Source organism: Phalacrocorax aristotelis, chromosome 7 (genome assembly GCF_949628215.1).
Source record: "Phalacrocorax aristotelis chromosome 7, bGulAri2.1, whole genome shotgun sequence".
NCBI lineage: Eukaryota > Metazoa > Chordata > Aves > Suliformes > Phalacrocoracidae > Phalacrocorax > Phalacrocorax aristotelis.
Window position 1 is genome coordinate 50778378 of NC_134282.1, and position 22557 is coordinate 50800934.

At 41.1% G+C, this 22557-nt stretch overlaps 1 protein-coding gene across 1 annotated transcript; it reads left to right on the top strand.

Annotated features, from left to right (window-relative positions):
- Window positions 1-4111: 4111 nt before the first annotated feature.
- On the top strand, window positions 4112-15288 carry PGPEP1L (pyroglutamyl-peptidase I like). The gene is made up of 5 exons (XM_075100643.1): window positions 4112-4264; window positions 6606-6658; window positions 13333-13449; window positions 13949-14178; window positions 15120-15288. Exons 1-5 carry the CDS (start codon window positions 4231-4233, stop codon window positions 15286-15288), a joined length of 603 nt encoding a protein of 200 aa, XP_074956744.1. The 5' UTR covers window positions 4112-4230.
- Window positions 15289-22557: the final 7269 nt, after the last annotated feature.

Below are 22557 nucleotides of genomic sequence, written 5' to 3' on the forward strand. Positions count from 1 at the left end.
AGCACAGCCACCCACAACTCCATAAGGTTGCTCCTCCCTTTCAAATGGTTTGAAACATACTAAAGTAGATTTGCATTTTCTTTCCTCAGCAGGACAAAGGGATCTCAGCCCATACACTAATGCTCTCAAAAAAGCAGCTGTCACACAACCAGGCTTTACAGCTCATCAGTGGATTTTGCCACGTGCTCGTGATCACTTGAAGCTTTGTACCTTCTGCCACTCCCCATGTCACACTCAGCCCAGAGGTTTGGCTGTGCAGCATTGCCATGTGGCCTTGCCTGAGTTTTACTGAGAAAATTGTTAAGCTATGAGGAAGTATGTGAGCAAAAACCACGAAAGACAAGAAGGTAAAGTCCAGAGCACTGTTGTTGGGGTGACAGTAGTTAAGCTGGTGAAAGATTCAAGAGAAAAGACACAGAAGGAAAGAAAAGCAGAAAGTGTGAAGCCAACTCAGTAATGCTGAGGGTCAGTCCACACCAACAAATGGCAGAGACCAAATTTCCCCAGCATATTGAAAACATCCTGGCCAGCTGAGACTCATCAGTTTTCTTATCAGGAGTGGTAAGCATATTACTGTTTAGCCTAGTAATCTGTTAGTCCTAGCTATCTATTTTGCATATTAGCTGATAAATAATTACTTATATTACATCCTGCTTGCAGAGTCTCTTTGTGCATGGTAAATGAAGCCTGAACAAAAGCAACCCATGGATCATGAGTTGCATGCTCTCCTCCTAAAGTACTTTCTCCCTGCATTAAACTATTATAAACAATTAAAAATAAAATCTAAAAAAATCTGTCCATACACAGCAGTTAGTTTTTGCTAACACTGTGAGGAGACCAGACTGAAATATAACAGCAACCCAACAGCTTTGCCACATTTACATTACATATAATTACAAGGGCTTTTTCCATTATTGGTAAGCACTGGACATACACCAATGGCATCAACTGCAGAAGAACTAATATAAATAAGGCAACAACATAAAATATATAACACTTTCTATCAAAAAATAAAAGATAAGCAAAATTGCTGTTACATTTTTCTATTTACTATTTCTGTGGAGTTTGTTATAGAAGAGGCATTGGTCCACAGGGAACAGGGAGCTTTACTCTGAAATGTTTGTCTCCTCTCTTATTGTGACATTGCGTTCCATCTACCTAAAGACCAGCTTCTGTCATTCCCGAGGATCATTTATTTTTATTGGAACGGAAAAGAAATATAGAATGTTAGATCCTGAAATTTCTATTTAAAGTCCCATTATAGTTTAATGTTAAATAGCATAACAGCTTGCTTTCTCCCTCCTCTCATTAAATGTTGAACAGCTGAGATAAAAATTGGAATATATTAAACACTTCCACTTAACAGTTTAAAACATTGGTCAGTGCCTGCCAATAACATGAAATAAAAGATCTATATGTAAGTAATAATAAAAGAGATAAAAATTAAAGAGCTGTTTCTAAATGAAGGGCCATATTCAGTTCTTGTTAATGTCTGTACTAAAATGCTGTTCGACCAATCTTCTGGCAGTTCTGCGATGCGGTCAGAATGCATTTGCAGAAAATATATTTTTCTCTTACTCAGCAGTTCAAATAATTTTTAAATGTATCAGACAACTGTACAGAAAAATATTCAAGGTGATAGCCAGGGCTTTCATAGTTGAGTTGCTTCCATTTCTTCCCTACCTCAAGATGAGTGCCATCTTCTTGTGTATAATAAGAAGAAAAACAGCCAGTGTCTAGCTGAGTCAGCTGTGTCTGTGACTTGCCTTAAAATACCCAGGGCTTGGTTTCTGAATTATGGATGGGGAGATTAATTTGCACAGACCTCAAATATCCAGTGACTTGGGTATCTGTTGTTATGGGCAGATATACACATGAGTGCTAATATTAAGCTACAATCATAGTTTCACAAAAAATGTCAAGAGTAGCTTCAACTTCACCTGAAGAAATGTTAGAGGAAAGAAAAGGTATATCTTCTGAATAAAATCCTCAGTAGAACTTAGGCCCAATCGGAAGATTTTATTATTCTCTTTTGAAGCTACCATATCCTTTATTTTCTGCGTGCTACACAAGTGTAATGCAGCTGCAATACACACATTATTCCTCCATTGGGAACAGAAGCAATCAATTAAATCAATGTAAAAAAGAATGTCAGCGTACTTCAGATTCCCCACCAGCATTCCTCCCACATTTGCGCAAGCATATAACAACGCTGGAAAGGTCTCAGAATCTTTACTACCAAATCAGCAAAGTTAGTCCCTTTCCATAAGTTAACTGCTGAAGACAATTCTTAACTGATGAGTCATTAAAAAGCATCGTGGGTCCCCCCTGCCACAAATTTCTAGCGCCTTCTTCACAAAGGATTAGCGAAATAGTCATCTTTGGTCTATATTTTTTCTACTCTCTTTTGCTGATTGTGAAAACTTTGCAAACTAGTACTACAGTCCAAACATATGATATCAGTTTTTTCAGAGTGCATGGATCTAATAGACTTGTATCTACGCTATACAAGAATATCTAAGAAAATACCTCGTATTTTACAGCCTTCAAGCAATACCCTTCATATATACCTATAAAGCAGCTATAATGTCCCAAAACATGTAATTTCTCATGCAAAAAATTAATTAAGCCACTTTAGACCTTAAGTCTTTCTTTATTCCTTGCATATGCTTTGTTCATTAAGCCACCCTGTACTCAGACTTTTTAAATTCATAATATCTATTGAGCCTTTTTTTTTAAAAAAAAAAAGCAGCAGAGATCAGAAATAACTATGAGACGGCTAGTATGTCATTGTCCTCAGTATCATAGGAAGAGTTTTACTAACTGGTCATGCAGAAAAAATAATTTATAAAAATCTTAATTGACATAGGAGAATGAAAGACTAGAATTTTAGATGTAATTCACTGATGCCAGTGGCAGATTTTGTCTTATTTAAAGCAGCAGAGTTCTGTGTGTACTGTATTAGCTGCTTCTCCAGCCTCAGTGGCCCGCAAAAGTTAGTTTTGCAAGTTGTATTAGTCAGGTGAAGAAAGGGATGGTGGAATTAGGGTCTTAATTTAAAAGAATCCACAAATGTCTTTGTGTCTCAGCAGAGGAGGATTTAAATGACAGACACAGCTCATGGCTCCAAACCTCATTCAGCCACCACCCCAGCCAAGAGATTTCTTCAGAGATTTTTTTCTTAAGGTCTCACAATTACCAGCTCTCTTGAGATTATATAGTGGCTTTCTATTCTTAGCATATTTCTCCTCTCCCTCACACACACGCACACACATACACTTCCTACTCAAAACAAGACCCAGCGAAACCCTCTGCCCACATAGTTATAATTCCCAAGAGAACTTTCATATGCTTTTGTTTTGGGCAGTGACAATGTGCATATGTTTTGATTTCAGGCCCCCCCTATTGGTTCTCATGCTTCAGCTTAATGAAGACAGACCAGCTATTAAATCACCAGTTTCAGCAAGCCATAACCCAGCTTCTAGAGTTCCTCTGACCTTGCAAGTTGGAGTGAGGCTTTTTTGTTTATAACATGTTGCCTATTCAAGGATATTACCGAGTAAATTATTTGGTTTAGCATACATTTTCCTATTGGTGTTTGGTTCTAAAAGTGTAAGGTGCTTGGAGTCTTTTATAAAGAGCATGAGATAAAGATCAAGATTAGTAAATTAGATAACTGCTATGAAGAGGAACAGCAAAGTTACCCCTGAGTTTTTTAAGTCAACAAGAAAAAGTTTAAGAAGAGTGGAAATGGAGAGATTTGTTTTTGTAGTTGCCATTCCTCACGATTAAAGTGAATTACTACTGTGCTAAAAATAGAATACCCACAGAAATATAATAAAATGGATTTAATTAATTTTCTGTTTACTTCTATGTAAACAGGTTTCTGGAAAAATATTGCTGGATATTTTGCAAGAAGTTTCTTTACGCCTTTCCTGTTCTTCCTAAATACTATTGCATGCTTGAAGAAAGGAAAATAAGTTTGGGGCAGTCCCAGTCGGTCAGCTGGTCAGCCGGTCAGGCACACTTCTATCTTTAATACAGAGACATAACAATTTTTGCTTTGAAAGTTACATGAATCACAAATCATCCCTGTCATGTGAATCCAGACACATCCCAGTTTGAAGAAAAAAAGGTGCCCCAAATGAAGAAGTTTGCCACAGATATGTGAATTATAATACTGTTTGGAACTGAAAGACACAAAATTTCACCTTCTGGAACATAGATTTCATGGATTCAAATTCCAACACTGTGGTTGTAACTGGTAAGATTTTTATTTTATTCTTCTTTTAGCCAGAGATGGTATGCACACATGCTTGATCTTTGTCGTAAACAGTTCCCTGGAGGGAAAAACAGTAGCAAATGGTCATACTAACAATTCCAAATGGAAAATAACTTGCTGCTGTGCCTTCCTAAGAAAATCAGATGCATGTCAGAGGAAACAGACTGCAGTCTGCCCTCTTTAGTGCCATCCAGTTTGGTTTGTTGTTCATTCTCTCCATGTTTTAATCTTTGTTGACATTCTCTCTGATCCAAACCACATAGCTCAAGGCAGTGCAGGCTAGCATTAGATAAAGCTTACCCAAAAGGAGCTCTGAAGCAAGAAAACCAGGTTGCATCACAATGTCACATAGTCAGTGTCCAGAATTAGAGCAACACATGGCAAGTTTCAGGGTCTCAGTTTCATGGCAAGGTAAGGGAGATTTAAACCGGAGATGCTGCCTCATCACTGCTAAACTACACCATTAAATTTAAATATACCAAAGGAGCATGCCTGAACATGCAGCACAAGGGACCAAATTTGGAGTTTCTCTTGCTGACTATAACTACTGCTGAATCACAGTGGCAGAACCACCATCTAGAGACTTCTGAGCTTTAAAAGGTTAAAGCTCTTAAGGAATGCTGCTACTCGCTATTCCTCTTGTTGCCACTGGCTCATCTAAAGGCAATCATTACACACATCTTGACATGTGAGTTGCTGGATAATTTTCCACTGCAGGTCATCTGAGGACATAGGGATGAGGTTGAAGCTACATCAAAGAGATTTGCATCTTGCTGTTTTCAATTAAACACTTTTTTTTTTTTTTAAATAGCTGCAAGATGGGCAGAACTAGTTTGGCTTGCTCTAGACATAACTGCAATTGAGCCAAATGGGAGTGCGGAATAGAGCAAGAGGTATTTGCTAACCTCTTAAAAGGCTGACCATCTCGTTCTCTCCTATTATATTTATGGCACATACCCTTGATGGGCACACTTCTCAGCACCTTATGAGTTTTTCCTCCCCTTAGATAGCCATTTAGGTGCAGAAATCTACTTGTTCAAATAGTTTTAGAGCAGTGCGTCCCATTAAAGACACAGGTGCATCTTTAAGCTATTACAGAGATTATCACAGCATGCCTCTGTCACATTTTCACCTGCTCATAATATAAACCTGCTGGCAGTGAGCCCAGTTTATTATATAGTGCCTAATAATATTCAGCCAGTTAGCTCTCCAAGTTGTTGCAGGTATTTCAGTACCGTAAAACTCTCTCACACTTAGTCATTTCTTTTCATAGAACAATTTTATCCTAAGCAGTAGTTTCTTATGGCCACCACTGAGATACATGTATTTCATTGGGAGCTATTTAATAACTTTACTATAATTCTACAGTTCTCCACAGACATGTACAGAAGCATGCACAGCAACCTCAGCTTCAAAATGGAGGAGGTGTCACCCTAATTTTGCTCTGAAAGCAGAGTGGGATTAGTCAGGTTTTATGTTACTGTTGATGTGAAACGAGTACTATCTCCCCTGTTCCCTTCTCATAGTACAAACTTAAACCTGGGGAAAACATTGGCACAAATATTAGCACCATCAGGCTTTTCATAATATTAAAAAGAAAAGATTGAGCAGTTATAAATACTAATGAATTAAGAGATGCTTAAAGTCTAACATTAATTAAGCTGTCATAAACCTTCATTTAGGCTTAACTGTCCCACCGTACAAGTACCTTTCACTCTGCAAAATAGCAATCCTATGCTGTCAAGTATTTATTTGTCCATTTAAGGATTTTTAAATATTTAAGACACAGAGCATTAAAACCATTTCACAAACTTGTTTTCCTGCCACCCAGTATCTAAGACTTGGCAACATCCTGGATTGAGAACAATAATTGATATTAATAAAGACCATGGGATTTTTCCATCAAACTTTTTCATGACAAAATGCCCATCTAGCTCAAAATTATATTTTTTTTCTCCTTTTTATTAAAAAAAAAATGTCTTTCACAAGAGAGGGTGCATAAAATTAAGTGTAGCCCTTTGGATTCAGCAAGTCCTTTTCCCTTTCCTTCTCTCTTTTCCTGTAGGGAAAAAATGAAAAAAAGAGAGTTTGCCCAGCACCCCAAAAAGCACATTTTCCCTAACAGAAAACTTAAGGTTTCATTACTTGAGATTAAAAAAAGAATTACTAATGAAATAAAATGTTGCTCTTTCAAACATTTTCATTAAATATGCATATCTTCATCTTCGTGACCTTCAACAATAAGAATGGCACATTGACTGTGGCCTGAGAGTATTTAACACCAGAGCAAGCATAGGTTAAAAGCACCTTTCTTTCTTTTCAGGTTTTGGTCCCTTTAGACAATACTTGGTTAATTCTAGCTGGGAAGCAGTGAAGGTAAGGATAAAAAACTGGGAGTGAGGTGTTTTATTTTGTTGACATCCCCATACAAACTGTTTTTAGGCTTTCCATTGCATTCAAGAAAGTTATTACTCAGAATTGCGCCTCATGGAGCAGTCTCCCAACACAGAAGAAAGAGGATAATTAAGTAATGAAACATTATTTTATTTGCAATTTTTTTCATTATTTAAGCATATATCAAAATATTATTCTTGATTTTCAAAAAGGATCTTTTTTACCCAGGGTGCCTTCTCTGCAACTAATGCGTATGCCACAGGTTGTCCTGTCTTCAGTAAACAGATCATCTCATACCACAACGCAGCATGTCTGTGTGAGGCGATTTCCTCCTCATACATGTGTAGCCTATTGAGGTCTTACTGCCTGCTTCAGGAACACAAAGCCAAAAGCATGCCAATTCTAAGTGTATTTTCACATCTTAGCTTTGGCTTCCACTTTCAGATGACAGTGAAGTCTACAGTTAAAGTTGAAAACAAGGTCATTCAAATTTCTTTCCCCTCCATACACCTTGACTAGCAGTAACATGTCTAAGATGGAGTCTTTAAAATTCCTGCTTATTTCCTAAGTATGTGTATTAGAAAAAATTTAGCTGGGGGATACAGAGACATGCTTTGGATACCTGGCTTTCAGCATAACTTTTACGTTACAATTGTTTATTTTCAAATTATTGTTTGTGTGAACCCACATTTCTTGGGCCACACCAAAAATTTCCACAAATAGGTTATTTTTCAGGAACAGGATATATAATTTTTAAATGTTATCTAAGTTTTAACAATAACATAACTTCTTTCTTCAAATATGTCTCATGAAATAAATACCTGATCATCATATGTAAGAGTATGTCTGCTACAATGAAATGATTTACTAGTTTGGTACTTTAGTACTTTACCTCAACCTGAAGTGTGAAAGGAATGTAGAGGTTCAAACAGTAGGGACAGCTGCAGAGATTTGCTGAGCGTGTGTAAAAGTCACATGCAAGGTTCATTCATTCTTCCTAGCACAGACAATGGCCTTTCTTTTGACCTCAGTTACTCTCATAAGGTATTTATGAACAGAGTTATTTTGGGAGGGTCTTTCACACAAGTTCTTGGCAATTCCAAGGTAGAAAGAAGGTTAACAATGAAATCTGAAACTAGCTGGGGAACAGTCAAGGTGGTAAAACTGAATTGGAAGATTGGTCTGATATCTGCAAGAAACAACAGATAATACTGGTGAAAATGGAAAGCAAGGCACGTGAAACGAGCTGAGGGGGACTGTTCTATTAGGGAGACTGTAATAAGCACATAAATATTTAATTCTTCCAGACACTGGCATGAAATAGGTAGCTATAAGTTTTGGTGACAAGCTAGCAAATCTCTTTCTTGAAAATGAAGTGCAGTCAAGCCAAAATGATTGAAAACCAAGGAGTTAGTACTTTTGTCCAAAGACCAAAGCTGTAGCAACTCCACTAACCTGTATATGTTTTCTGTTCTAGTTTTGTTGGGTGACAAATGCTGAGTGCAGCTTGGTGTTTGGAAGAATAAATCTACCACCCCCTCAAAGTCAGGAGGGATGTTATCCCTGTAGGCTAACAAGAAACAAAAATACTTCAGTGATACCTTTTCACACCCCAGTCATCACAGGAGACCCATAAATTATCTTAACTCCAACTTGACATGGGTCCTAAACTACAAATACTTGTCAGTTGACAATGTTCTTGCTCATTATTTCCTGATTCCTAGTGGTTCTAATTTTGGGTGCAAGATCATCCTTTTCTGGCTGAAAATAAAACGTGTTCTTTATCTGTAAGAAAAACAGCCTAAAGTGAAAACACACCGATGAGATGAGTTTTCTGCACCGACGCCACGCGCTGGCTACGCCAGGAAGTTGTTATGTAACAGGGGATACGGCATTCCGTAGTGAAACAGATGTCAGTCCTTGTTGGAGGAGAACAAATCCGTTTCCCTCTGATGTGACACCCTCTGTGTGGAATTAATTTGTGTATGTACTGGGGATGCTGCTTTTGTTTCCTATTCTCTGGCAAAGGTGGTTAATCCAGACAATTCAGGGAAATATGCTGCAAATCTGGAAGTACTTTGAATGTTGATAGGCTTCTCCACGCTAAATAGCAATCTCACGGTATTGTTCCATTGGTCTTGTTCACATGAGTAGCCCTATGGTCTTCAGGAAGCTTATGCACACATATTAAATACAGCAAAATTTAGTATTTCCATCTGGAAGTAATCCTGCCTTGGCTTTGGGGCTCCTGCATGGATCACTAAAGTGACCTAAAGCCCTCCTGCCGAGTCTCTTTTCTGAGAACCAAGCAAGAGTACACTCAACTCATCCTCAGGAAAGTACTGAGCAGCCAGACCAGAGCTACTAAACATGATTGCTCAGGCTTAATGCCTTTGCAGTGTTATCCAGAACTATCCTAATTACAACCTCAGAAAGAACTGGGTTCTTATCAAATGCCTGGATACCACAGCAGCCTCAGTGATGATGTAACGCTGATACACGTCATCTGAAGAGTTCATATCCCAGAAGGGTCTTCACACCAAAAGCATCCAAAATCCTGTAAAAATACATGTAATTGGAGTCCCAGGGTCCTAATTCTCAAAGCAGAGCCTCATATTCCGTGCTTTTTGAAATGGAGTCTTTGCCAAAGAGCAATGGCTTCACTTGTGTGAGCAATACGTGCTCTTATGCACAACTGCTTCCTTATGATCCCTGTTACCAGCTTCTCCATACAATGCTGTTGCACTCTGCCTTGCTGATGGGATCAGCTGTTTTCCTGAACCTCTTTTCTTGCTGTAGGAAGGATCAGAGGTTGATCCAGTGAGCACAGAGCCTGTTCCCATAGTTGAATCCCTTCTATGCCCTCATTGGGCTCTCGGAACAATGGTTGTGTGATATTGTTTCTCTTACAAATTAACTCTTTGCTACTACCTTTTTGGTGAATAAGACAATTTCCATTCTCTGAAATCCCCAGGAACCAGATGACAAATGTTAACAAAACTCTCCAAATCTCGGTTTCTGCTGGTTTAGAAAGAGTTACATGCTCTGAATCCTTGGATTTCTTACCAATACTACATAGCGTTGGATTGTCCCGCACTGCCTGTTCCATAACATGAAAATATAATTTTCCAAGAACATGAGGAGTAGCCTGTTCTTTCTGCATGAACCTCAGTTCTCATCACAGCACAAAATGACTCACGCACAAGGGATTCATCTGCAGTGCATCCACGGAGTTCTCATTCCTCAGCAAGTACCCTTCAAGCGTTCAGGGAAAAGGATAGTCAAATGGGTCTGAAAGTACAGGTGAACCTGTCAATTCAGGGTCATTGAGAAAAGCTTCAGAGCTTTTATAGGCGCTGTCACATGGCGCAACATGGTTGTCTAGCACTAGAAAGACAGCTTCTCTTTTAGAAACCTGTCTCACTAAGTTTTTCATGGTTCTCATAACTCCACTCACCTGAAATACTCTCCTAAAATATGCACGAAAGCTCCACCGGCAGCACTTTTAACTCTGGAAGTGCAGGACATTCTTTCTGAAAGAAACCACTGAGTATTTACACTGCATTTGCTGACAGATCGCGTTGAGTTACCAGTTCTTCAGCACTACACAGGACCCACAGAATCCCAGATCCCCCGCATTATTTATTCCATATTACAGATTGATGGTCCCATCTAATAACCCTTGATCTGACCCCGCTTCTGTGTCTCCTCCAGAAACTCCTGTCTGGCACTTGGCAGCTCAATAACCTATCAGGGCAGCCTACCATCAAGGTCAAAGTCCCCAGTTAATAGGACACGAATATAAGTTGAGTGACAACATTCATAGTAATTAAACTGTTAGTGCAAAGAAGAGGTCACATTTCCAACTGCTTCTGGGAACTATGTTTGCTATCAGGAGATGAGGATCAGATCTCCGAGTGCACTTTTTCATCCTGCCACTGACCAAGTGGTCTTTGGAAATTTGTCATTTAATCTCTCTGTCTCTCTCCCTTTCTGCTTTAGTTTCATCATCTATGAAACTAAGACGACATTGCTATTTAGTTCCTTAATTTCTGTTCTGGAACATTCTTACATCCTTAAAGATTTAAAAAGGCATCTGCAGGATTAAAAAAACCAAAAACAAAACCAAAAACCCACAACACACACAAAACAAAACCCCAAAACCCCAAACCAAACAATAAAACCTTTGTTTGCAATGTACTTGCAGACTGACCAAGTCAACTGGTAACTTCTGGTTTTCTTCCTGCACCAACACAAGGTGTTTTGGAATGAGGTTCACAAAATTAACACATGCAGCCCCAGGCCCTGCCTCCCCCCTTCCTGGCAACCCAAATCAGTGAAAACTCTGGCGAACTCAGTGAAATTTTCTGGAGTTTTCTCTAAGTTCAAGATGCTTCTAACACCCCGTGTGACACATAACCACCGCATCCGAGCATGACTGCTCAGTGTAAATCACTTCTCTTTGGGGAGGGCTGTGTAACAACATGGGCCAGAACCCCAGCGGACTGGGACTATGAGCACAACTCACCAGCTGCTCAAGGTCATCAGCTGATAATGCCGATTTCATTTCCATTTTAGAAAAACTTCCCAACAAAGAATCTTCACGCTTTCTTTTCAACCACTTCTCCCACAAAAAAAGTCCTCCAAAAACCTTTGTCCCCCTTTGAAGTTTCCTTTGCTGTTTCAGCTACAGAAGACAGGCACTTGTTTACTCAATTAACTCACCAGTGTGAGCTCTAGTTTCCAGAGGCAGTCATCCTTCTCTAACAATCTCCAGTCTCTCACCTTAAATGCAAAAATAGTTTTGGGTAAGGCCAAGATTTGGCTGAGACAAGGAATAACCTTTTTTTTTTTCTTTTGTGTTCCATGTTTGCACAACATTTGGTCTAATGGGGTATAACAGTTAGGATTCCTAGACAACAGAGTAATACACATTATTGATAACATGCTGAAATTGCTTCGGACATAGCAAACTCTTCCTTTGAAACAAATTCTCAGCCTTTTGCTGTTGGCCAGCTTCTGGCTTTGTCCTGCACAAAAGCATTTCTGCCTGTTTCTCCCATGACAAACGGTGACAACAGAACGTCAGTCCAGAGAGCACGGGAGGGGAACAGCCTAACAGCTTACTCTGGATCTCCACTTTCTGTACCAAAGTCATAGGTAGTCGAGCCCTCCGAGCCTTACAGTTAAAAAAGGAGGAATCTCATTAAATGTTAAAATTAAAGATGCTTTAGAAAAGAAAATGCTAATTGTGAACCAGCTGGGGTTTTCTCTTTTGGAAGCTAAGACACAGTTCAGCATTCTTAAGCAAGATGATGCAATGGTCTCTCAAAGACTGTCAGCGCCCAGAGGAAAAAAGGCTGGCACTGTTCTCTAAATGTGTTTACTTCCCTGCAGGCATTGTTTCCTTGCTTGTGTCAAATAGTTTATTGAGCACAGCTAATCAATGTTTCCGCTGACAAGAAAATTGGAACAGTTTATATAGGAAGCCAGTGTTGAAGGGCAAGTTTCCCAGTTAGCATGGCTTAGAATTGTGGGCCTCATCCGCACGAGAATCCGTAGTGAGAAATGAGAGCTTGGGAACACAATTACATTTAATAAAGGGTTACAGGTTTCTCGGGTTAATCATGTACCTCTGCTGCTGACTTTTTGCCTGTGCCCCCCCCACACTTTATCTGTACCCTCCCTTTGGCAGTGGTCTACTCAAATGCAACAGGGATTTTCAACCACCATTTTACCTCCCTGGGACAAAGCTTTCTACCTCAGATGCTTTCCTTCTGCATCCTGCCATTGTAGCTGCCTACCTCCTGCTTAGAGGCTTATGCCTTCTTCATTAGCCCTATTCCACTGACAAAATAATTTCAAGTAATTTCCACAAGACATTTACTCTCCCGACCATCTTCCAACCATCTGGCCAATCTGCTGCCTTAAGGGGCGCCTTCGTTGCTTTCACCTCAATCCTGGGCATAATTTTTGTTTCCTGTGGGAAAAGGCCCCGTGTGGAACTTCAGCTCTCCATAAATGACAGAGAAACAATATCCCAGTAAGTGACATTTCCTTTTACCAGGGGACCATATTCTAGACCAAAAAAGAAAGTAAACCCATTCTAAATGTGGCCTTCCTCACATCGACAGCAGAGCTTACCTGAACCAGGTTCAAGCCGTCAGATGCGTGTCACTTGAGCGGACAGCTACTGTGAATTTCCCCTCATTTCCATCTCTGGATAGTGCAGGTTTATCCACTAGATTTTTCAGAGGAATGGCTCTTACCTGTAGCAGAGCCTGCTTAGGTGCTTTCAAGCATGGATCCTTTCTGAGACATCCTGTATTTCATGGTTCCCCACAGAGCAGCCCCTGAGCAATAACCCCTCCCGCCCATTGGAGACGGAGCAGCCCTTTGGAAAACCCAACAATGGCTCCACAAGGACGTGACTTTAGGGAATTGGTTACCACATTTTAGTCTCTTTCAGTTGAAAGAGGGAGAGCTGCCACAAGACAACTGAATCTTGCTGCAGACCAACGTTTAGGAACCACAGGCTCAGACAGCACTATATTGCTCTGTCGTATGTTTTCTCAGCTGGATCAGCCCGGTTTCTTTATCACAGTCCGAGAAATCCAACACTCTTACGAGTCTGCGGTGGCTTTTTGTGTATGTAGGAGCTGTCCAAGAGAGGCCTTGGTAAAAACATAGATCTGCGTATCATGCAGCTGCCGGTGGTCTACCAAAAAGCAAAGGAGCAAGTCTGCAAGATATGGACAACTCTTCAGCCACTGGTGAGTAATTAGAAAGTTACACAGTTTTCCCCGTTCATTTATTAATATTATTACTCTGAGTGGATCTTTAAAAAGGCCTCCAAGAGAGTATTGCACAATACGTGCATCAGACTGCTCTGGAAAGTGACTACTAGAACTGTGATAAAGGTTTCAAACTGCAATTGGGAGCGCACATTAATCAGTGTGCTGTTTTAATCCCGTGCCATTTAAACGGCAGAACTGCACACTGAACAAAGGGGGGGAAAAATCCACTGTAAATTGCAAAAAACACACCATAGCTCTGAAGTCCTGAGCTGACTAGACACAATAAAACCAAACTAAAGCACAGTTTTGTTCTCATTTGTAATCTCTTATCGAAGTTTTCTTTAGGTGTGAGCTACAGCAAGACTCCCTACCTTGAAGCTAGTCTTTCACATAATGCTTGGCACTATCGCATTCATTTTTAAAAAACAGGTCTCATTTTTAATTTCCTGTTATTCACTCTGGTGGGAAAGAACAGCTTACTGTTCACGTCGGGCTGGCTCCGGCCGCCAAAGCAATCATCATCCTCGAGCAATGTGGGAAGAACAAAGGCTACCAAGAGATGGATGCTTGTGGTTTTCACCCGGAAGGTGGCTGTTGCATGCTAGATGGCCCGGAAAAGATTGAATCTACAATTAATATGAAGAGTCTCTGGAAAAACATTTCAGTGGAAGGGATTGATATAATCTTCTCCAGAGATGCAGGAAGGTAAACACTGCAGATTGGGGTCTCACACTGAAAGCAGAAGTAACTCATTTAACCTTGAAGAATCTTTGCAAGGACTTTTCCTCCAACCAAAATCACTTTGAAGCAAAGTCTTTGGCGGGGGGTGGGGGGCACAAGTACAGAACTGGGGTAAACATAAATTTTATGTAAAGCAGCCTTCTTGAAAGACTACAGCCAGTAGATATTTTTCCATGGATTTGTAAATTCCAGAAGAAACAAGTTTCAACATAGCACGGTCTGTGATTAACAACCCCAGTAAACCTGAGCTGTTAAGAGAGTCTGAAAGCGATACTGACTGGTAGCAGATTTTAATCTATTTTTCCCAACTGGGCGGGATACAAAATGTAAATCCATACACCGAAGAACAGAGCAATTACAGGTACCTCCAGAATGGTGTCTGTGAGCTCGTTGTTTCAGCAACACCGAAGCAATTTTCTATTATGATAGTCTTCATTTAAGAGGAAAACACAGAAACCAGAAAATGATTGTGCTTTTAAAATATAAAAACCAGCTCATTTTGGCCCTTCACTTCAGGATTTGCACCTGCAAGTTAAACGGTGCTAATACCTTGGACGGAGTGGTGCATGACTTGCACAAAAACCCGTATGACATGGCTGCAGTCCCAGCAGGCTGTGTTACCTTCCCCACCTCACAGAGCTTACAGGAGTCTAGAAAAGAACGCATGGCTTGTGATTTTTTTATTTAAAGTTCCTGCTGGGTGGGTAAACCAAACCATCAGATAAGGAACATTTGTTTCTCAAACTTGGTTTATGTCAGCATTTCCTTTATTCACTAAGCAAATATGTTTTTATTAATTTCATAAACCAGATCTGGTTTGGCTACTTAAAGAATATTTAAATTTAATCAAAGTTTACTGTTCTTTAATTCAGGTTTCTGGTTTTGTTTTATTCTTAATATTGCAGGTATATCTGTGATTACACCTACTACACCTCTCTGTACTATGGCAATGGAAGAGCAGCTTTCATCCATGTGCCTCCATTATCCACGTCGGTAACAGCAGACGTTCTAGGAAAAGCGTTACAGACAATTATCTTAGCAATGTTAGAACAGTGTGGGGAAAAGAGAGAGTAAGATGGGATTTCTTAGAAGGCAATTCCTCACTCTCTTAAATGAAGCAAATCTAAAGATTATTTTAAAACCTTACATAAAGGATTTTATATTCCACGGTATTTTCAGTGAAATTTCCTTACAAACCCCAACCAACCATTGAGATTTCTCTTTGGGGTAAAAGGCTTGAGAGAAACACCGAGTGATGGGCAGTCTGTATTGCTAAAAAGGAAACGTTGCTTCAGATTTAAGAAGGTGTGAAACTGGACCTAAAACATTTTAGATGCTTAATCCTAGTTCTGATGGTTAGAAAGACATTAACAAAGACTTGCTGAACCAAGAGGGATGCTTCCAGCCGTAAGGACATGCAGCACTCGAGGGATTCCTCGAGTCCCCTCAGCCCCTCTCCAAGCCCAGGGAAAGTGTTCAGCCGTACAAAGTGTCCACATTAAAAATGTAAACATGGGGGAAAAACAAAATGCACGCAGGGATCCCGTTAGGTGAGGTTTTACAATTTTCTCTTGGTGGCCTGCTCTAAAAGCTGGTTTCCACATCAGAATCAGCTTACGAACCCAGAGTGGCTTCAAAGAAAGCAAACAAAAGGCTGGAATGCAGCAGGAGCTGTAATGCTGGAACTGACCGACACCACCACTTACCCCACGCGCCCGGTGCCCTTCCCGAGGGGTAAGGCCGCAGTCCTTCCAGGGAGCACACCACAAAGACAACCGTCTTTCAGCACAGCAGGTCATGGCTATTTGGGGCTCAACACATCTAACTTGTCCCAAGAAGGGACATCGCTGAAGCGCTGTGCTGTGGCATGTCATGCTGCTTACTGAACAGGAACCAAATGAGATCCCAAATTGTACAACTTGGAACTGGACAGTGACAGATCACGTCTGTGCTTCCTCCCCTGCCAAGCCAGGCTCCTCCATGTCCCAAACACAGCTACGTACAGCAGGATTCCGCCATGAAAGCTGGGTATGACAGAGGTTGGTGGCACTTCCGCCAACGCATGCTCTCTTTGATAATCTTGCTAGCACCATGGCAGACAAGGATGAGAGAAAATTAGCAGGTATGTTTCAAAAACAGTCACTAGAACAGGACAGCAGCAGCTAAATGTGGACACCTGGGATCTCTCCCAGGAAACAAAAGCACCACGTCAGTAAGGCGGCCAACAGACAAACCTACCAGCACGGACAGCTGGCGAAGCTTTGGGCCACCACCGTGCCTTTTTTCAGTCAACAATCTGATGACAAGAGTCAGAGGAACTGGAAACGCCAAGATAATTCTGGTTTTACTTGCCACTCTTTTCCAGTGACAGTTACAGAAAACTGATAACCACGTGCCGGCTGGCCGAATGCCTCATCTACAGATTGCCATGAGGGTAAAGAAGCGGGTTTTCTTCAAATAAATACATAAAAATGCTTACCTTGTTCAAAGGAACTACCTACTGCAGAACGGGACTCAAAGGCCCATCGAGAAAGGGCATCACTGGATGAAAATACTTTTGATTTCAACACAACGGCAGTACCGATCTCTACTAAGATTTATCCAGAGTAGCTCAATTAAAAGCAGCCAAAAAGGGCAGAAGAAAACCAGAGAAGATTTACTCTGTGTTTTCTAACCTGTACTTGCTTTGCACAAGGAGCAACAAATTCAGAAACAGGCAAGTGCATACAGAATTCTTTTATTTAACTTAAATCATGTAGTACTGAAACTACTAGAAAAAAGCAGAGTAAGAGAAACTAAAGGAGCCTTAGCTTCAGCCATTCAAAATAGACAAAGTTTCTTCTTTTCATAATGTAAAGAATCCCGAGTATATCGCAATAACAGGAATAAATTCTTACAACAGAATATACAAAAACATTTTGAAATTTTTTTTTATCTACTGATTCATTTTAATATAAACACAGGAATTTCTTTAGGAATAATTTATACACAGCAAGTCTTTTTATGTAATAAATTGGCCATGTTATTGTGTGATTTTCTCTTAAAAAAATTTAAACAAGAAAAATTGGAGAATGTTGTATTTGCAACTGCATCCATTCCTTAGCACTTTCTCGTTTTGTTTTTGTCCCAGAGGTAGACAAACTCTGGCCAATCCTTTCATCTCAAACCTCACTGGTTCAGAAAACAGAAGAGCTGATTTTTTTAAACAGTATCTAAATCATCAGAACCCTTCAGCAATGCGGTTAGTCAGATCTGGGGGGAGCGAGGGGGAAGGGATCTTCAATATTCTTAAATAAAAATAAATAGGGACCCTGCCTTGCTCATGTCAACAAAGCTTCAAATGGCGCTCAACATCTTTAGAGGCTGCATACAAGCTTTTAAAGTGATAAGAAATCCGCAGATAGTTCTTCAACAGTAATTATGAAAACCGTCTTCCCTCTTCCTCTTACGCAGTCGCATCCTTCAAACCACGCGGCCACTGTAAAGCAGGTACTGAACAGCACCGGTGGGACTGGGTAGCAGCAAACCCCCTTCTGTTTCCCCGACCAGTGAGGTTCTTGTAATCCATTAAGTCAACTGCCCTAGACAGTGAAGTGAAATGACCAGTTCAGATGATCCCACCCCAACCAGAGGGCTCTGGAAGACCAGGATACTGAAGATACAGAACATTTCCCCAACTCTATTCATTCGCTGTATACTGGGACACAAAGCTTGGGCGGGTGGGGGGGAGAGGGACACGCCAGGGACTGGACAAGTTAGCGATCCTTTTTGGCATATTGTAAAGCTAGCTAGTAAACTGGTACCATCAAAAAAACCTGATCACATACAGACACACCCATACAAAGACACAGAAAAGTGCCCTTAAATTATATTTTAGGCATTTATAAACTACAAACATTTTATAAAATTATTCTATGTACTTACAAAATGCAATGAAACATTTAATTAGTTCTTGTAAACCAGATCTTCGTCAACTGACTACCCGTAATCTACTGGACTTAAAGCCCTATTGAAAATGCTAATGGATTACTGATCAACGAAACGCGTACAAGAGAAAAAAAAGAAGATGAGCACACACACGTATGCACACACACGAACTAGTGATAGTCTTAAGGTACTTGCAAAACAGACCGTCAGTTGAGACTGATTCGTACAGACCGATGGTAACAACCGTTAAACTCCTGGCCACAAATTTACCGCTCCAGCTGGGAAGTCCAGAGGTTTATTTACAAGTACCAACGATCAGAATTGCGATACCTGAGCTCCGACGCTGCCCCACATACCAAGCTCAGGAAACCACCTCGAACTCCTGCCAAGCCCTGTGTCTTTGTAAATACCCATTTCACATCCTTTGTTTGCGTGTGCCTCCACACCGGCGCTGCTCAGTTCCGATTTACCCGGCTGCGCTCAATTCCAGAGGCCGTTCACCGTCTCTGAGCAACTGGTTTCTGAACTGAGGCATCCTTTGAAGCCCCCCTGCCTGCGAATAGTTCTGTATCTTCAGCACCCCTGGCCGCTCCTGTTGTTTCTACACATCATTCTTAAACTCTTGTCTGCACAACTACTCGTGGGTTAAGTTGCAATATCTGGCTTTTACCACTGGTTAGTAAGGAGTGGATCCCTTGCACCTTCCTTCACTGTTGTTCAGCCCAGCGATTAAATACACGGTTGACAAACAAAATAACAGGAAACAAGTGTTACTTGTACTAATGGAATGAAAAGGGTTCAAACATATATATCTATAGTACAGATATACATATGCAGAGATATATATATATATGTATATATAGATATATATTTATGGAGTTACACCGACAATAGGAGTGTTGTTCACTTAGACTCGGATTGTGCCGAACACCCCTCCGCTGTTCCCAGAGGACCTGACAGCAGTTCCATCTGGTGACCAGTCGTCCTGGGCAAACTGGGCTTTCTTTCCTTTGTTTTTAAAGACCAAGAGGAGAATCAGTGCGAGCATGCCTAGAATCATACATCACTTAGAACCAGCGTTAAAGAGGAGAGGCATCACACCGAGAAAGACTTGGTGCACGCAGGCCGGCCTCATGCTTTCCGTCACGCTCGGCTTCTGCGTCTCGTTCGTCGCTCCCCCAGAAGACCCTTATTCAGTACGACGCAGCCGGCACGTCTGCGTTCACGTGGGAGCCACATCCCTTTGCAACCAAACCACCTTCGGTGCCACCCAGCAGCTCTGAAACGCGAGCCAGGTGACAACAATGGCCGAGCACAAAAAAGCCGCCTGCTCCCCGTGGTGACGCCAATTTGTTATCCTACCGCAGCAGGACATCTTGGTACCACTTGTCAAAATGCTGGTTTTCAGGGCTGGGTGGGCCTTTGTTTTTAATTTATAAACAAATTGGATTACTTTAACTTTATTCAAACATAGCTGAAGTTCTCAATAAATTTGCCATACCAGACAAGCCAGTGGTCTCAGGGAAGAACAACATTACAAACCATATTATGACTCTATCAAGCCAACATCAATTCTCAGTTGTTCACATGCACAAACAACTCGATTTGCTGTCCAAGGGAAGTCTGCATGAAAAACCCATGTGAATAAAGCTATTCAAAAATGCACAAAACACAACAACAACGACAAAAAAAGCTATGGAAACAAACAGAACGAAAAAGGAATTAAGCTTGAATTGCAAACACAGAACGCAATGGTATCATGAAGGTGGTTTGGTCCAGGAGAGCTGACTGCTGTCACGCACGCGCACGCGACTGCCTTCTACTGAAGTGCTTTTTGAAATGTCTGTCGTGATGGGTGCTATGTCATTAGTGTTTCTTCCTAATGCATTTTAAAACCACCTACATACAATTATAAAATACCAGTAACTTGGACAGTTTTAACAAAACCCTCCTAGCCAGCTGAAAGATCTGAGGATCTCCAGTTGTGGTAATCAATATGTGCAAGGGAGGGGAACAGCCGCTGCACCACACGGTCACTGGCACCTACGGAAAAAATGGAAAACCAAAACAACCCAGGAAAAACTTTAAATTTTGCTGGTTCCTCAGGGCTAGAGAGCAACGCTGCCTCCAAAGACAAACCCTGCAGCGCTCAACCACAGCGCTGCCTATTCAAGAGGCCGTGCACAGCTCGAAGTAGCCGAGCGCCACATTACTCGGATACCACAGCCAACACCTGCACGAACAGCTGCCAGAGCTGGAAAAAGAGAAACATTATACATCAAGTTAACGGCAAGCTCGTGTGAGTCCTGTGTGCTTGTAAACCAGTTACACGCTGTCAGAGGGCAGTTAAAATTTGATGGCTGGTCCATCAGAATCCACAGTTATGAAGCATATAAACAGGGGAAGAAAAGAGAACTGGATTTTTACTGGCACGGTAAAAGAAATCAATTCAATGTTAGTTTTGAGAAAAAAAAAAAAAAAAAAAATCAGTGCTCTCATCAAACAGAAGCAGCAAGATCCAAAGCTGTAAACTCGATGTAGTAGTATCACCAGGCAGCCTGCGACAGGGTTTTCACTGTATTTTTGGTCAAGCAAGCGATGCTGTTGCCACACAAGCCAATTTATTTTTAGGTGCGGATTCAGCCAAACGTCTTTTTGGTGCTTGTGGCATCTGAGGGAAAACTGGCAGGAATGACTTGGCCCATTCTACAGGAAAAAACAGAAAGGCCGTTCCCTTTACTCTAGCAATTCCTCTGGACCTTCCAACATCGTAACCAATTGACTTCTGTAACAGATTTCATCAAATACTTGTAATTTTAAGTCCTCGTATCAGGTCAGCTACGTCTCCACCCATCGGAAGACGCAGCGCTTCGTTGCCGACCTGAGGACTGCCGTGAGAGCATGTGAAAAAGCCTTTGTGTTTCCTTCGAGAATGGTCACCCTAAGTCAGCCAACGCTTGGATTTCTCCTCATGGTCACGAATCTGAACCAAAAAAATCGGAGAAACTCCTTGGAATTGAGGAAACTATTCCGAAGTGACCCTTTGTGACAGGCAGTGACTGTTCCCCTCCAGAACCTAGAGCATGTGGTATATGGAGTGAGAGGTTACCAGTATCAACGGCATTTATTGGCTGCTGAGAAATGTGAGATGTATTCTTTTGTATATACACACATATAAAAAAATAAGAGTGAGGTAGATAAAAGTTTGAAAAAAAAAAATCAAAAACCTGTCCCCCTGTCATACTCAAAAACCCTTATCTCAGTATTTAAATTTATTATGGGGCATCTCTACAGTGATTTAAACTGATATCACAAAAATAAATAAAAAATCCTACATAGAATACCTTCTTAATTAACTTTTTTGTCTTTTTCATTTTTAAAAGGGAAAAATAACTATGGGACAGAGGCAAGAGAAGATAATGGGACCTAAACTACACAAGCAAAAAGCACTACAAACTTCTTAAAATCTCCAGTCAAAACTAGCAATCAGTATATTTTAATTCTTTGTTCTTACTCAAAAGATTTAAACGTTTCCATCCCAGAACCACCTCTTCACTGCCATCGTTTGGTTGGATCAGTGCTAAACAAAGGCTTAGATGCTGTAACTAACGTCAGATGAGCAACTGGTACGACTCCTTGGTTGTAGACCTCCTGATGGCCCCCTCCTTCCCCTTTCACCAAGGCTTCTGCAACTGAACAAACAAGCTTACTCATTTGCTTTTGTTCTGAGGTTTGGTCTATGATTTAAGCGACAAGCTTGTACTTGTACAGGTTTCCATAGCTGCCAACACTTAACTGTTTGCTAGCCAAGCCACTGGCCCCAGCTACACGCTTCCCACCCAGCCCCACGGAAACGGCACGGTGGGTTCGTTTCGGTTTGGTTTTGTTGGTTGAGTTTTTTCCCCCAGGGGCGCGAAGCGCAGCCCAGGGAGCCTCCGCGAGCGCCCCCTCGTCAGCAAGGCGAAGAGCTGGGGTTCGCTGGAGCCGGGGGCGCAATGGCCACCCTAAGAACGCCCGGCATCGCCAGCTGCAAGTGGTATAGCTCTTGTTCACCGGGCGGGAGGGTTAAAATAGCCTTTTTAAAAATCAGTGACTCAAAAGCCTGGTGTCTGCTGTTGTACCCAACAAATTAAAAAAACAAAACAAAACAGGTATATGTGTGTGTGTCTGTGTGTGTCTGTGTGGGGATGGGTGGGTGGATGTGCGCCACAACCAAAACAAGCGGGGAGGGAAGGAGGGGTAGGACCCTTGTACAACAATGAATATAAACACTGAACAAGAATGTACTAAATATTTAACCTTTTTTTTTTTTTTTTCTGACCTGAGTTTGTATCATGCCTTGCACTGTAAGAGACTCGCATGCTGTCTGGGCAGAGGTTAGTAGGAAGGAAGGAAAACCGGGGTTTAAAAACACCA

Coding starts and splice junctions, on each gene's coding strand:
- PGPEP1L (XM_075100643.1), top strand. CDS start 4,231: ATGGATTCAAATTCCAACACTGTGGTTGTAACTG. Junction 4,265..6,605: donor CAACACTGTGGTTGTAACTG/GTAAGATTTTTA, acceptor CTTTCTTTTCAG/GTTTTGGTCCCTTTAGACAA. Junction 13,450..13,948: donor GGACAACTCTTCAGCCACTG/GTGAGTAATTAG, acceptor GGGAAAGAACAG/CTTACTGTTCACGTCGGGCT.